The sequence below is a fragment of the Culex pipiens genome, chromosome 2 (genome assembly GCF_016801865.2).
Source record: "Culex pipiens pallens isolate TS chromosome 2, TS_CPP_V2, whole genome shotgun sequence".
NCBI classification, from domain to species: domain Eukaryota; kingdom Metazoa; phylum Arthropoda; class Insecta; order Diptera; family Culicidae; genus Culex; species Culex pipiens.
In genome coordinates, this window is record NC_068938.1 from 66,878,873 (window position 1) to 66,894,998 (window position 16,126).

The 16,126-nt window shown below is 37.5% G+C and overlaps 2 protein-coding genes across 2 annotated transcripts in view; one reads left to right on the plus strand and one right to left on the minus strand.

Moving 5' to 3' along the window:
- Positions 1-5,465: 5,465 nt before the first annotated feature.
- Positions 5,466-7,231, minus strand: LOC120425914 (protein phosphatase methylesterase 1). The gene is made up of 4 exons (XM_039590534.2): positions 7,012-7,231; positions 6,635-6,937; positions 6,263-6,574; positions 5,466-6,205 (listed from the first exon to the last, which is right to left on the minus strand). Exons 1-4 carry the CDS (start codon positions 7,086-7,088, stop codon positions 5,716-5,718), a joined length of 1,182 nt encoding a protein of 393 aa, XP_039446468.1. The 5' UTR covers positions 7,089-7,231; the 3' UTR covers positions 5,466-5,715.
- Positions 7,232-11,747: 4,516 nt separating this feature from the next.
- LOC120425908 (vacuolar protein sorting-associated protein 41 homolog) overlaps positions 11,748-16,126 on the plus strand; it is a 36,963-nt gene continuing 32,584 nt past the window's right edge. Inside the window, exons 1-7 of the mRNA XM_052708230.1 lie at positions 11,748-11,938; positions 12,007-12,144; positions 12,234-12,525; positions 12,581-12,779; positions 12,837-12,991; positions 13,055-13,244; positions 13,303-13,443. Coding sequence (XP_052564190.1) covers positions 11,927-11,938; positions 12,007-12,144; positions 12,234-12,525; positions 12,581-12,779; positions 12,837-12,991; positions 13,055-13,244; positions 13,303-13,443 — 1,127 coding nt within the window. The 5' untranslated portion in view covers positions 11,748-11,926. The remainder of the gene's footprint in view (positions 11,939-12,006; positions 12,145-12,233; positions 12,526-12,580; positions 12,780-12,836; positions 12,992-13,054; positions 13,245-13,302; positions 13,444-16,126) is intronic.

Genomic DNA, 16,126 nt, shown 5'->3' on the forward strand with positions numbered 1-16,126 from the left:
CAATTTTCATACAAAACAAAACTTTTGTGTATGGAGCGTGGACAATCGCTAAGCCCCCCTTCCCCTAAGGTGTCCACGATGTTTATGGATGGTTCCTAAGTTGACGTTTCTATATTCAGGGTGGCCACTCAAGTCGAGAATTCGAGAATTCACCAAAATCCGCCAAATTCGGAAAAAGTCGGGAATTTGTGAAATTTTGTGAAAAAGTCGGGAGATAGAAAAAGAATACATAGAAGAATACAAGAATACATGTTTGAAAATTATTTTCGAAATCTTGAATAATTTTGTAATATTTTGTATTCTGTAATCTGTAATTTCGGAAAATGGTTTGTACAATTTTCAAATAAAATTTACTCAATTCATCTTTAGTAACTTACTTTCAATTTAAGGTTGCTTTCACTTTTTCAATCTATTTTGATTTTGAATAATGAAAAGGCTTTTTAAGGCATTAGAAATCATAATAAATATTGGATGCATTTGATACAGATTTTAATAAAAAAAAAATGAATTAAATGATTTTTATTTTAACAAGAGGTAACATGTAACTTATAATAACAACAAAGTTAATGGAATACTAGTGTAAAAATAGAGCCAAATTTTTAAAATTATGGGCAACGTAAAGTTACGATTATGTTTCATTTTGTCTCATTGATTGTTTTTTTTTTAAATGATTCCAGCTTGAGATTGGCAATGTTTTTTCTGTGATATTTTTTTTTAATTGTTTAACTTAATTTATTAAGTCATTTCATTTTTTTTTTCCAAGTGTTTCTCTTGATCTTTTTTACGGTTTAAAAACATCAAAAAATATGGAATTTCATCAAACTGAATTTTACATTTAAAAAACAGTTTAATACTGTCACCTAGATAAATCAACATTGATCAGGGTTGTTAAAATATCAAAATATCAGCTCTCAGCAACTACAATTATCACGCCTGAATATTCATGCCTCAAATACAACTGCTCTTCTCTCCTTATTAAAACTCTCAGCGCCGAACATAGCCGAACACGTTTTCGTGTTTACCCACTCGCGATTGACATTTTCCTTTTCTCTCTCATTCCCGCTTCCACGATCATCCTACCGCAACAGCGTTTAACCACAAAAGCCGCCACAAATCCAATTTTGCAAACGCAGTTTAACGCGACGTCATGCGTGGTCGGCTCCTAATCGCCATCTCGCGTTCTCTCATTGCAGTTTCAGAGAGATTGAGAGACTCAGCGGTGAGAGCGCATAGTCGAGGAAAAGGGAAGGAGTGATAGAGAGGGAATGACATCGCTGGGAATCACGAGACACAAGAGAGATCTCACAAGCTATAGTGACGGCCGCTATATTCTCGGATATTTTTGGTGCAGAGATAATCTATTGACAGCTTTTCTATCACTCTTTTGCAACACTGACATTGATTAAAAAATTCCACATCAAAATTTTCAAAATTAAAAAGGGTTACCAAGTTACATTCCATTTTTTTTTTTAAACGAATTCCTAAACATTTTTCTAAATTATTTGAAAGAATAATAACAGCAATCATGTTTTAAGCGTTCTTTGATTTAAAGTAACAAAAAATAGAATAACATTTGCAATTCAGTTCTAGATTAAATTTTTAAAAGGTCCTATCTGCATAGGAAACCCATGACGGATAGGTTATTTTGAAAATTTTATCCAGAGTTACATATCTTTAACTTTTTGCCATTTCCAGTTGAAACGAAGTATTGCGCGTATTCCCGGAAAAGACACGCGGCATATCAGCCTCGAAATGATGCGCCGCACTTTCGGCAAATGCTCGCTGTCAAATCCCATACTGCTCAATTTGTTTTTGTTGATCTTCTTTTTCGAATCGCTTGCCATTGTTTCCAGGTATGTTTTTTATTGCACTAAATGTGCAGAAAATCGCTGGCAACAATGTCTATGGCACATTCTGAAATGCCGCGCGGCGTGTACCTTTGAAAGAAACGGATAATATCAAAAACTATACGTTTGACAATTTGAAAAACTTTGAAATTATCTTAGAAATTATACGATTTGTTAAACTTTCAGTTATTAATCAAAGACTAATTGTTTATGTTTCTACTCTGAATCAAAATAATAAGTGCTTCCATTTTTTAAATATTGTTTGGGAATTTGTTGCTAAAGGAGGTATTAGAATATGACAAACAAACAAACTCGCACTTTTTCTTGTTTGGTAGTTTGTCGAACTCTTGTTTGCGGCAAACTCGCAAACAGAGCAAAATGTATGCAGGCAAACTGCCAAACTGTCAAAAAGTGCGAGTTTGTTTTATTTTGTCGTAGTCTAATACCTCCTTAAATTTCTGTTTTAAACCCCTCTACAACCCAACAACGCCTCTAGACGGGCTTCGATCTAAAAAATCACCAAAAATCCATTTTCAACATATTTTTGATCTTAAAAAAGCATTGAAAAGAAGAACTCTGGAAATTTAAGAAAATGTTTAGGGTTGGAAGTTTTGGCTTGTTTTATGTGACTTTGTGAATGTTTAAAAAATGTATTTTTTAGGGGTCTTCTTTGGCTGTGTTTTTCACTAACATTTCCTATATTTTAAGTTAAAAATGTACTTTATTTTAAGTAAAAAAATGTATTGCCTCAGACAATGCCTCTACGCATTTTTTTTTTTTACAATTTAAATGATAATGGTACCATTCTAGAGCAGAAAATGTGAAAACAAGCAAAAAATTAAAAAAAAAATACAATTAAAACATGAAAAAACTAAAAAGGCAAAATGTAATGATAGGAGGTGGTAGAATAAGCCAAATACTACCAAAAACAAAAATAAACTAAACAAAATAAATGCAAATTAAAATACTAAAAATAAAGAAAAAGAAAAAGTTTTTCGTAGAAAAAAATTTGCTAAAAAATTTCCTCCTAAACACGAGAAAAATAAAAGAAATTGTGAATAGTTTGATTTTTTGACTTTTTTATAAAGAGACTTTTGTTTCAAATCATTCTTTAGATAAGAAACGCCTATTTTTTGAGTTTCTAGAAAAGTCGGGAATTTGAAAATGGGACTTGAGTGGCCACCCTGTATTCAAGGTAAACAAATAACTGCACAGCAACGTATAACAGTCCAGCCAGTTTTCTAAGTGCATCTCCAGCGCTGGGTGCAAACATCGAAGCAAAGCAAATTTGCACCCGACGTCAACCCCATCGCGGTACCTGTCGCGGTAGCAAATTTGCTCTCAGTTCTTCGGGATTTCACTTTGCTACCCGTTATTCTGCCTGTTTGCTACCGCATCAAATGGAATTATGCACGGAAAATCGAATCAAACACGGAAATTTAAAAAATTAAAAAAATTAAAAAATTTAAAAAAAAATTAAAAAACCCTACACCGTGGTGTAGGGGTAAGCGTGGTTGCCTCTCACCCAGTCGGCCTGGGTTCGATCCCAGACGGTCCCGGTGGCATTTTTCGAGACGAGATTTGTCTGATCACGCCTTCCGTCGGACGGGAAGTAAATGTTGGCCCCGGACTAACCTAAAAAGGTTAGGTCGTTAGCTCAGTCCAGGTGTAGGAGTCGTCTCCCTGGGTCCTGTCTCGGTGGAGTCGCTGGTAGGCCGTTGGACTAACAATCCAAAGGTCGTCAGTTCGAATCCCGGGATGGATGGAAGCTAAGGTGTAAAAAGAGGTTTGCAATTGACTCAACAATCAAGCCTTCGAACACCTAGTTTCGAGTAGGAATCTCGCAATCGAGACCGCCAAGGCAATGCTGTAGAGCGAATAATTTGAATTTGTTTGAAAAAATTTAAAAAATTTAAAGAATTTAAAAAAATTAAAAAATTAAAAAAATTTAAAAAAATTAAAAAAATTAAAAAATTTAAAAAATTTAAAAAAATTTAAAAAATTAAAAAATTTAAAAAAATTAAAAAAATTTAAATATTTAAAAAATTTAAAAATTTTTAAAAAATTTAAATATTTAAAAAATTTAAAAAATTTAAATAGGAAAAATAAAAAAAAGTTAAAAAATAATTTAGGCTGGTACAAATATTTTTTAAAGTTTTTGTAACCCTCCCCCCCCCCCCCCCCTTCAAAATTGGCCCGAAAAATCAGGGGGCAAACATATATTTTTACAATAAACTTCAAAATTTCAGTGAAAATTCGAGTAAAACCAGCTGAAATCAAATTTAAATACATTCTCCTGCGTTTAAAACCATTTGAAGCATGTTTGGGTTTATTAAAAAATCTTAAGATTTTTTGAAAATTTTCGATGCAAAATCTTTTTTTTCGATACAATTTTGGTTTTTGTCAGATCTTAGATTTTTTGAAAACTAATGATTGCAAAGCTTTTTTCATTGCAAAGCTTTTTTCATTTAAATGTGAAGACTATGGCTTGTTATTTAAATTTTTTTTTTTTTGCCTTAGGCCGTTGCAAATATTTTTTGAAGTTTATGTCCCTCGACTCTGGTTCACGTCGAGGGGGGGGGGGGGGGGGGGGGGCAAAACAAAATAAAAATTTAAATAACAAGCTATGTTCTCAACAATTGAATGAAAAAAGTGTTTTAAAATGCATTTCACACCTGCCCAGTTGTTTTGCAATCATTATTTTTCAAAATATCCAATTATTGAAGAGATTTTCTTTTCGCCGAAAAAAAAACTTTTTGCGGTGCTGTACATTGGAATTCCACAAAAATTGAAAATATTTTTGACCGAACCCAGACATGCTAAATATGATTTTAAACGCAGGAAAATGCATTTCTAATCGTTTTGAGTTGGATGGACTTATATTTCCTAAATTTGGAAGTTTTTTGAAAAACATATTTTTTTGCCCCCTGATTTTTCGAACCGGGGGCGACATAAACTTTGAAAAATATGTGCAACAACCTAAAATAATTGAAAAAAATATTATTTTTTTTTTAAATTAAAATTTTGTAAAAGTAAAAAAAAATGGATTTTTTTATTTTTAAATTTTTGAATTTTTTGAATTTTTGAATCACCCACAAGAGCAGACATAGAAAATCTCCGAAACACGCTTTCAAAACTTTGCCCCCGGCTTGCCGGTACTTGTCGGGTATCAGAAAATGAGTAACCGACATGTACCGACACATATTTTTCTTCTACAGATGAACTTGAGATCAAATTTGATACCTGCTTTGCTACGCGCGGTGGGAGACTCGGGGGCAAACTCGAGAGCAAATTAGGTGGGAATCAAATCGGGTAGCAAATGGTTTAACTTTCGACATTTTCGAAAAATGAAATTCTTTTAAATTTTTAATAGGATTAAAAAGTTTAATGAACTTTTAGCATTTCTAGGCATGAATCAACACATAATTATTGATTTTGAAGGTAAACGATAGCAAAAAATGATAAAAACCCATATTTGCCCCCCGCGGTGGGCTTGTTTCGGTGGCAAATTTGCTACCCTAGCGGTGGGGATGCCCTAAGTTCAGTTCAGTTCAGTTGCAAATAGCCCATAAGAAGCATAGGAATTTTCGGATTTTCTCACACATTAAAACATTTTCATTGTGCATTTGTTGATTGTGAAATTGTTTCCAGAATAAATTAAATATACATTTGAATGACTTAATCAAAAGAGCCGTTTAAAACTGTAACTAACCAGCCACTCGGATGGATATCGACTGTTTCTGCCTGAAGAGAGATTGATTTAATACAAAAACACTTACATAAATCCGAAAATAGTCCCTTTATCTCGACAATCTGTAGTAGTGCAGTTAGTGATGGTCCTCTCGCCCTCGCTATTTGCGCCTCACGCCTAACACATTGGCATATTCTTCAGAAAATGCCCATCGCCAGCCGGCTGGGCAAACTTGTTCCGCAGTAAGTACGTCCCGATCACCTCGGCCACCTCGTGCGGGCGATCTTCGTGGACGGCGTGACCGCAGCGGGCCAGCACCTGCAGCTGGAACTTGCCCTGCATTTGACCGACGGTGAGCGCCCGGTCCAGATTGTCGATGCCGGCCAGGAGCAGCAGCTTGGGCACTCTGACGTCGAGGAACTTTTGGCTGAGGCCCTGGAACCAGCCCTCCCAGTACTTTTCCGACTTGGACAGGTCGATGCGCCAGGTGTACTTTTTGACGCTGGCGGCGGCGGCGGCTGAGGCTGACGGGACGGGAGTGGGGACGGCTGGAGGGGGCAGCTCGGCGTCCTCGGCGATGGCGTTCGGATTGCTGAACTTTGTGGGCTCGTCGGTTGATTCCTCCGGTAGGGGGAGCTCGTTGGTGGAGAGCTTGCCCGTTTCGATGCTGGAATGAGATATTGGTGTAAATGAAATAGTTCAAGAATTTTGTGGAACTTCTTACTTGACAATCTGACCGGGCATTGAAACGCGCGCCGACTCGATGTTGCGAATTTGTCCGCTGCGCACACACCACTCAATGGCATGCTGAATGCTCTTGAAGGTGTTAGGCCGTGAGCGCAAGAAGCTTTGCATGCTGGCCAGCGCCTCCAGGGCGGTTCCTTCAACCACGTCTATCACGACAGCCCCAATCAGGGCCGGAACAACGTCCATGTTGGCGACGTGAACGCAAATCGCACCACCCATCGAGTGGCCAACCAGCAGCACCGGCGGACAGGACTCTCCGTACATGGTCTGCAGAATGTCGCCAATGTCCCTGAAAAGAAAACAATCCTTAAAATACTCCAATCTCCCCAAACCCAAACCCAACACTCACTGTGCCAACGTCTCCGCGGACAAATCATCCTCGTTGTCCGTTTGCGTATCGCCGTGACCTCTAATATCAATGGCCAAACACTGGCAGTGGATAATCTTCGCAATTTCAACACTAAAATGGGCCCACGACAGCGCCGAGAACCCACCTCCGTGCAACATCACCAGCAGCGGACCCGTCTCCTCCGGCTGCTTGGTCAAATAAACCCGAAACACTCCCTTGCCCGTCTGGACGTCCCGCTGCTCGGCAAAGTACTCGCTCCACATGACCGGATTGTAGTCGGTCGTGCGGCGAAAGCCGCGATCACTAAAAAAAAATATACAATAAAAAAATCATTTTAAAAAACAATCGAGGTCAACGACACCCGGCAGACCACTCACTTGGGCTTGGGGAACTTTGGGTTCGGGCACATTGGCGGCAGACGGGACTTCATCATGACACGCTGCAGGTTGGACATGCCCCACGGGGAACTGGCGCGGTATGTACGTACAAACCAACTGGAACGGCGAAATTTGCAGTGGAGCTTCACGACTTTCAATTACGATGCGGGAAGGAAAAATGCCGACAGTTCACAGCGCAAAAATGCGACCAAAACAAAACTGCTGTCAGTATGCTGTCAAACGTGCACGTTGGCGGGAGGTTAATCAAAATATTGCTAAATAATTTTTTTTTACAACAACACGTTTGTGCAAAAATACTCGTTGGAAAACTTTGAAATTCACGCTGATTAAAATTTAAGCACGGAATGATTTCAGACGAAACTTCATCATATATCAAAAACTAACTTAATCCACCTATGTGGTTGGAGCCTTCCTCACTCATTACCAACAATGACTGATATGATGGGATTGTACACAAATTTCTTGGAGCTTTTTTGGTTTTTAATTGAATATCTCAGGGTTGAAATCGAATTTTGGGGATCTTTGAAGGTCAAAAGCTGCACAAAATGGCGTTCTTAACTCAATTTGGCCCAAAATACACGTACGACAAGTTAGCACGACGGCGACGTTTTGATAACCTAACCCACGATGGGTCGGATAGTGGATCCGGACATAGTTTACATACATTTAAGTGAGATCCGGTTTTCAAAAAGTACATCAATATCAATTAAGTGGCCATATCTCGAGACAGGGTTGCCAGATCTTCAATGTTTTGGACTCGTCGGAAAGGGTTTTTGATAACCTAACCAACGATGGGTCGGATGGTGGATCCGGACATAGTTTACATACATTTAAGTGAGATCCGGCTTTCAAATAGTACATCAATATCACTTAAGTGGCCATATCTCAAAACAGGGTTGCCAGATCTTCAATGTTTTGGACTCGTTGGAAAGGTCTTTTGATAACCTAACCAACGATGGGTCGGATGGTGGATCCGGACATAGTTTACATACATTTAAGTGAGATCCGGCTTCCAAAAAGTACATCAATATCACTTAAGTGGCCATATCTCAAGACAGGGTTGCCAGATCTTCAATGTTTTGGACTCGTTGGAAAGGTTTTTCGATAACCTAACCAACGATGGGTCGGATGGTGGACCCGGACATAGTTAACATACATTTAAGCGAGATCCGGATACATGTGAAAACACATTTTTATACATAACTTTTGAACTACTTATCGAAACTTCAATCTGTAGAAAACTCAATCTATGGGACCCTAAACCAAGTCGAATGCAACAGGTTAGGGTCAAATCGGTTCAGCCAGTGCCGAGAAACATGAGCTAGTTTGTTGGTCACATACATACATACACACACACATACACACAGACATTTGTTCAGTTTTCGATTCTGAGTCGATATGTATACATGATGGTGGGTCTACGACGTTTTTATACAAAGTTCATTTTTAGAGCAGGATTATAGCCTTACCTCAGTGAGGAAGGCAAAATACTTAAGATGATAGGTCAACAATCCGAGCTCAGGTAGCCTAGTGGTACGGGTTTCACTTTGTAAGCGGAAGGTCGAAGGCTTGAATCCCATCTGGCGAGGAAAAAGAAAGGAGTAGGTAACGGTAGAGAGGAGAAAATTAAAAAACTCAAATATTTTATCGGCATCTGGAGTGAATCGGGACACATGGGGCAAATTAGGACAGCAGTTTTAACAATGTTGCAGCCTAATATTTTGATATTTTTGAGTGGTTTCGATTAGACCAGATTCAGAGCAACAAAATGTGTGCATTCATTTCCAAATTTGAAGCTTTTAAGTGCTCTTAAACGTGCTGTCCCTATTCAGACTGTAGTCCCGATTCACCCCAGTTGATAGTACAGTTAAAAAATATTATTATTAATAATTATAATTATAAGATAAAATACAGTCTACTCCGAGGTCTACTCCCTGGCTGTCGATATTCTCGATATCAATTTTGCTCCAGTTGTAAATACATTTTCCAATCCCTTAGTATTTTTTGTTCAATATTTTGATACCTCCCGCACTCGACGGTCCCTTCAATATCGACAAAGAGAGAGTCCACCGTGATTTAAAAAAAAAAGACTTTTAAATTCTCATACATATTAAAATTTTAAAATTCTTTTATTCACAAAATTAAACTATCCCTCTAACTATCCCCTTTCTGTAGCAATTGGGTACTAAAGCCCTATGTCAATTTTGATATACAACGGTAAAAAACACGATTAAAAACCATTTCTGATCACTTTTTTTCATTTTAATGCAAAAAAAATTTTGTCAAGACAACATTTTTTCGATGGACCAACTATGGTCCCCTTGGAACGAGCTGTCAAGTAGAAGCTTTTCTGTCAAGAATGACCACGAGGTTAATTTTTCAAAATTGATTTAAAAATCCATTTTAAACTCTTTGTGGTCGTACAAAGGGTCATTGTACTCAGAAAAATAAGCTTTATCGCTGTAAACAATAATATCAGCATTTTAAGCTTCATTTTAGGACCCAATTGTGTAGGTTTTTTTTCTTGAACTTTTTCCTACTTGTGATTAGCCTTTAGAATAACCAATTGTGTCGAAAGACAAATTTATCAACATATAGCTGAAAGGACCTCCAAATCTCTATTAGGTTTAATTGCAAAGCAAATTGAGAATTGATTATTTATTTAATAAAAACTGAATTAAATTGTAATTGAATAATGTGAATTTGAATTTGGATTCCTGAATCATTTTTTTTTAGTTTTGATTTTTAGAATTTGCAATTATTAAATTTTGGATTTTCTGCTTTTCTGATTATTTTAATTTTCAAATTCATGACTATAGATTTTCTGAATAATAAAGTTTCGACTTTATGATTTTTTTTATTGTTGATCGAATTTTGGATTTTTGATTTACGTTTTTTTAACCGTTTTGATATTACATTTTTGTACTTTTTTTTCGCGTTTAGAGATTCGGCAATTATGAGACAATAGGGTATATTATGTAGTTTTAATTTCCGTAATGCCTGATTTTTTTGCTTTTATTATTAAATAATAAAGATTTTTTTTAATTTTTATATTTATCTGCATTTTTTTTGAACTTCTTAATTTGTAAATTTTTATGTTTGATTTTTTGCTGGAATAATTATTAAATGATTATTGTCAAGGCTTTTCTCTCTGTTTTACTAGATGTGGTCCCCTTGAAACGAGCTGTCAAGTAAGTTACTTTCTGTCAAGAAAGGCCACGAAGTTATTTTTTCCAAATTGATTTAAAAATCCATTTTAAACCCTCTGTGGTCGTGCTCCCAAAAATAAGTTTTCTCGATGTGAGCAATAATATCAATAATTGAAGCTTAATTTTAGAACCCAATTTTGGATTTACAATATATATATAATAAACTTAATAATATGCAGTCCAGACTCGATAATCCGAAGGTTTTGGTTAATTTCACTTCTGATAATCGAATCACGAAAAAAAAAATAATTTCGTTGTCTTATTTTGAATGATGAGCTTTAGTATGACTCCTAAACTGCCGTTCTACGCATAATTGCCCCATGTTCGAAAAAGTGCAACTGAGAAAAACGCGATTGAAATTTTTCGATCGATTTCTGTGTTTCTACGCATAATTGTCCCGTGGGTTGTGATTCGATTATCCGAAGTCCTACAAATCGACAGCAATCGAATACATACAAAATTATTTAAATGTTTATCATTTTCAAAAAATCAAATTATTCGCTCTGCAGCATTGCCTTGACGCTCTCGATTGTGAGATTCCTACTCGAAACTATGTGTTCGAAGGCTCGATTGTTGAGGCAATTGGGTACTAAAGCCCTATGTAAATTTTTATGTACAACGGTAAAAAACACGATTAAAAACCATTTCTGATCACTTTTTTTCATTTTAATCCAAAATATTTTTTGTGACAAGACAACATTTTTCCGATGGATCAACTATGGTCCCCTTGGAACGAGCTGTCAAGTAGGAGCTTTTCTGTCAAGAAGGACCGCGAGGTTATTTTTTCAAAATTGATTTAAAAATCCATTTTAAACTCTTTGTGGTCGTACAAAGGGTCATTGTACTCAGAAAAATAAGCTTTATCGCTATAAACAATAATATCAGCAATCTAAGCTTCAATTTAGGACCCAATTACAAACCTCTTTTTACACCCCGGGATTCGAACTGACGACCTTTGGATTGTTAGTCCAACTGCCTACCAGCGACTCCACCGAGACAGGACCCAGGGAGACGACTCCTACATCTGGACTGAGCTATCGACCTAACCTCTAGGTTAGGCCGGGGCCAACATTTACTTCCCCGTACGACGGAAGGCGTGATCAGACAAATTTCGTCTCAAAATTTGCCACCGGGACCTTCTGGGATCAAACCCGCAAAAAGAATAATTAAAATTGGGTTTTAAAACAATTAAAAAAACAATAACTTCGCGGCCCTTCTTCACAGAAAAGGTTCTACATGACAGCTTGTTCGAAGAGGACATTAGTTGATCCATCGAAAAAATATTGCCCTGCATTTTTTTTGCTACTTTTTGCTATTGAAAGCTAACTTTGTTAATTTTTTGATTTTGATTTATGGCCCTGTTAATATTTCTCAAATGATAATAAGAACCAATTTTCAGGTTTCCACGAGCCCAATTTAGGGTAGTAACCATAGCTGAAGTAATTTTATTTTTGCCGGAAAATGTTTCCCTTCTCGTCAACGTGCAATGCAGTGAGGCCTTTCGTCCGCGACGGAACGCTCGACAGGCTGTCAAAATGTCTTTGTTTTGATTAAAAATTCTGATCACAACTTCGAAACCATCCAGTTTAATCGCTCTTGTTTTACCAAAAATTTTAATTGTGCTTTCCAACTTTGTGTTAACCGGTGAAATTATTGTGGATATTAGCTAGCCCCTAATCGTAATAATGACGGATGCTGTAAGTAGTAACATTTCTTCGGTTTAAAATTGTGATGATTGATTTGAGCCTTTTCCTCTCCGACACAGAACGATCCGGAATCGACCGATTCGTGCAGCCTGACGGAGGAGGAGGTCGAACCGAAGCTCAAGTACGTCCGGCTGTCGAACGATTTGAAGAACATCCTGAGCGAGGAGGCCATCAGCTGCATTGCCGTACATCCGCGGGTAAGCGAGGGAGGATGATGACTCATAACAACAAACTTTAAGCCTGAGTTTAGTCAGCTGATTAAGGAGATTGTTTAACTTTTTTTCAGTTTCTCTGCCTTGGGACTCACTGGGGACGAATTCACATGCTGGACCACCAGGGAAATCGGGTGGAGACGCTGATCAATCTCCGACAGAATCCGCACATTTTGTCTGTTAATAAGATTTCCGTGGACAGCAAAGGGGAGTATATTGGGACATGTTCCGACGACGGGATGGCCATCATTAACGGACTTTACACGGACGAAAACAACCAGAAGCTGAACGTCGGCAAGGTCATCAGAGCGGTCGAGCTGGATCCGTTGCATTACAAGTCTGGTTCCGGGCGGAGGTTCCTAATAGGTGAGATTCGATTTGAGAAGAAGTTAAATTTAAATTAATTCACGATTTTTTCCAGGTGATCACAAGCTGGTGTTGTACGAGCGAACCTTTTTGAAGGGACTCAAATCGACCGTGCTGAGCGAATCGGAAGGGGCCGTTAGTGCAATCAAGTGGAACGGTCAGTTCATTGCCTGGGCCAGCTCGCTTGGGGTTCACGTGTACGACCTGTCGGAACGTTGCTCACTGGGACTGATCAAGTGGGAGGAACCCAAAGAGTAAGTTGGGTGGAGTTCCCTCAAAATAAATTTGACAAGTTTAATTCTTATTTCTAGGGGAAAACTCACCGACTTTCGCTGCAATCTCAGCTGGTCCAACTCGACGACGTTGCTCATTGGTTGGGTAGATACCATTCGAATCTGTGTCATTCGGAAGCGAAATCCGATAGAAGTTTCAACCCGAAATTTGCCCGCCCACATTGTAGATCCTAGTGAGTAAAATAATCAACGTAAAATTTATTCTCCACTAATTCAAATAATTTCTCTTCAAAAAGTGTCCACATTCCAAACCGAGTTCTACGTGTGCGGTGTGGCCCCGCTCGAAAGCCACCAGCTGGTGGTGCTCGGCTATCCAAAGGATCGCGACTCGGAGACGAACAAGGCGCTGCGGCCGATTCTGTGCGTGCTGCAGTACAAAGCGAGCGACTACATCGAAATTTGCACCGACAGTCTGTCCATGCGGGGGTGAGTTTCAATTATTTTATTTGAAGTTGTTCATACTGAAGTTGACTTTTTTCTACAGATACCAGGAGTACAAGTGTGACGACTATCACTTGGATTGTCTGATAGAGGAGAATCAGTATTTCATCGTTTCGCCGAAGGACGTCGTGGTCGCTAGCCTGTACGAAACGGACGATCGCGTGCAGTGGTTGATCGAGCATGGGTGAGTAATTTTTTGCAACATTTTTGAAATTTGGGATACAAAATTCCCCTCTCTCCGTTTACAATTTCTCAAGCTTTTGAGCAAAAATTCCTTAAAAGGTTGTTAAAAAAATATCAGATTTAAAAATGATCACAAGGTATTGAAGATTTGGAATCCTATCTAAAGTTTTAAACAAAACTCAAGTGATTTCAGTCTTAAACTTGTAAAAGTTTTGTTGCGCATTTTTATGAAAATATTTTTAGATGCCTTTTTTTATACATCGTTATTCGTTTATTGTTGTTGTTTGGAGCAAACAACAGTCATAAAAATCCAAAATTTCAAAGAGATAAAAAAAACTCAAACTTAGAAATTTTGAAATCCACAAATTAAGAAATTGATATAAATAAAAATTTAAAAACCTTCATTAAAAAAAATAATTTGATTTTTTTTAACAAAAAAAGAGAAAATAAGGCTAGTACAAATATTTTTTAAAGTTCAGGGTACAAAAAAAAACTTTAAATTTTAATGGAAATTTAAGTGCAATCAGCTGAAATCAATTTAAAATGCATTCCCCTGTGTTTAGAATCATCATTTAGCATGTTTGGGTCTATTGAATGTTTGAAAATTTTTGTTGTATTTTCAAGTTTTGGATTTGTGTTTGTTTTATTTATTTTTTTTCGTTTAAAACTTCTTAAGAATTTTGATTTTTTTTGCCTTACCTTACCTTTACTGCCGTTCTAAGCATAATTGTCCCATGTCATTTTTTGACGATTTTGATCTTTTGACATTTTTAAGTTTAGTTTGTCGTATACTTTTCGAAAAACCCATAAAATCTAGTACTTTGTTATGAAACTCATCAAAAACAACACGAAGTCTGTTTGTCCCATCGTTACACTTCTACGCATAATTGTCCCACCAAGTATTTTCTTTCACGGAATCATTAGTTATACGAAGCATTGAGTCTTGTTTACATACTGTATAGCAAGAGGATCATAAAAAAGAGTGATAAACTATTAACTGGGGCGATTGGGGACACATAGGACGAATAAGAACCCACGGGACAATTATGCGTAGAAACACAGAAATCGATCGAAAAATTTCAATCGCGTTTTTCTCAGTTGCACTTTTTTGAACATGGGACATTTATGCGTAGAACGGCAGTTTACTACTGAGAAAATGCGATAAACTCGGCGATAAAATCGGCACTAATTTTCGTTTTTCTCCAAATTGAAACAATATTTCATTTGTTTTAAGTTTAGGGCGATTGAAGGACGTGTAGATGAACAATCTCAATCATTTTTGAAATTTGTTTTTCGTAAGTAGGTCGAATAACGATGCAAAAAGGGCTTTTTTTACCAATGGCTCTTACGTCTTTTTGAGAACTAATCCGAGAAATGCACTTCTTAATTTGATCTCCTAGAGTCCTAGACCCACCTACTATCGACTCAGAATTGTAAAAAGGGTGGTTTTTGAATTATACGTTATTGGATAGGTATTGAAAAGAACTTAATTATACCCCCAGATCCTTGCGCATCTTTTTTTTTATATATAACATTAAAATTTGGAGCACCCTAGAGTACAGACTTCAAAGTTTGGCATTTTTTTTTAAATCAGCCCCGGCAAAAAAGAAATGCGTCGCACCTCGCGGCGCCCGAGACGCCATTTGATTTTACAAGGGCCGATTTTCCGAAAAAAAAAAAGTCAAACTTTGAAGGTATGTACCGAGCTCCAGGGTGCTCCAAACTTCAATGTATACCAAAAGATGTGCAAAGAACTGGCCTACACGCCAGTGATGTTGAAAACAAACGCTTTAGTGGCCAAAGTGCCTCAAAAATTCACATCTTGGAAAAACTCTTTTTTACGGGTTAAATCTTATTAAAAATTCAAATGCAAAGCGCCAACTCCCGTTACGTCCGATCAAGCTCATATTTGGGATTTGGGCTCAGTATGCCCATCGGAACAAACCCCTGAATGCCCGCCAAAAAGTCATTTTTGTTACATCCTACTCTCCACCTCTTTGCAGGCCAAGGATTGATACCTAAGAGCATGCAATGGTATTGACCTTGTTGCGTGCTCTTCGGTTGACGTCCACGTAAGGAACATCCTGGAAGGAGCGCAACTAACTACATCCGTAGTTCTGTTAGATCATCCGAATTATCTTGATCAGAACAGTATAGCTCTGGTTCCTTGCGAGTGTCCTATTTTCTTACCTCCACGTTGGCTTGGTTTTCATGATGACCTTGCTGGTGGCCTGTGGAAACGGATCGTAAACCTTTGACCACCGTGGGTCAGAGTCGAGACGGCTAGAAGAAAGGGGCGCAACAATGTGGGAAAGGGAAGTAATTTGTGATTGTAGACGGTATTGTTTTGATTCGCAGTATGTTGAGTCAACTGCTGTGGATGTACCTGAAACATCGCACAAAGGGGTTTCTCTTCTCTTCATTCTCAGCTACCACCAATCTCCTATTTTTATTTTGCTCTACTGATTCTCACTTCTTCATTGATTCTTCTATTTAATATGCATCATTTGATTTTGATTTTTCTTACTTTTCATTCTCTTGTCTCTCAAAGCTTTTCCACTCTTTTTTACCAATTGATACTGCTTTAACAAACTTTGTGTTTTTCGTTAAAAAAATACTTTTCTTCAATGTACTAGTAATATCAAGTCTATTTATCATTAGTCTTTTTTATTGCGAATTTATTT

Excerpts from the sequence above, each read along its gene's own strand:
- LOC120425914 (XM_039590534.2), bottom strand. The coding sequence starts at position 7,088 with ATGTCCAACCTGCAGCGTGTCATGATGAAGTCCCGTCTGCCGCCAATG. Across the intron at positions 6,938-7,011 it reads CCAAAGTTCCCCAAGCCCAA|TGATCGCGGCTTTCGCCGCA; the intron begins GTGAGTGGTCTG and ends ATTTTTTTTTAG. Across the intron at positions 6,206-6,262 it reads ATGCCCGGTCAGATTGTCAA|CATCGAAACGGGCAAGCTCT; the intron begins GTAAGAAGTTCC and ends ATCTCATTCCAG.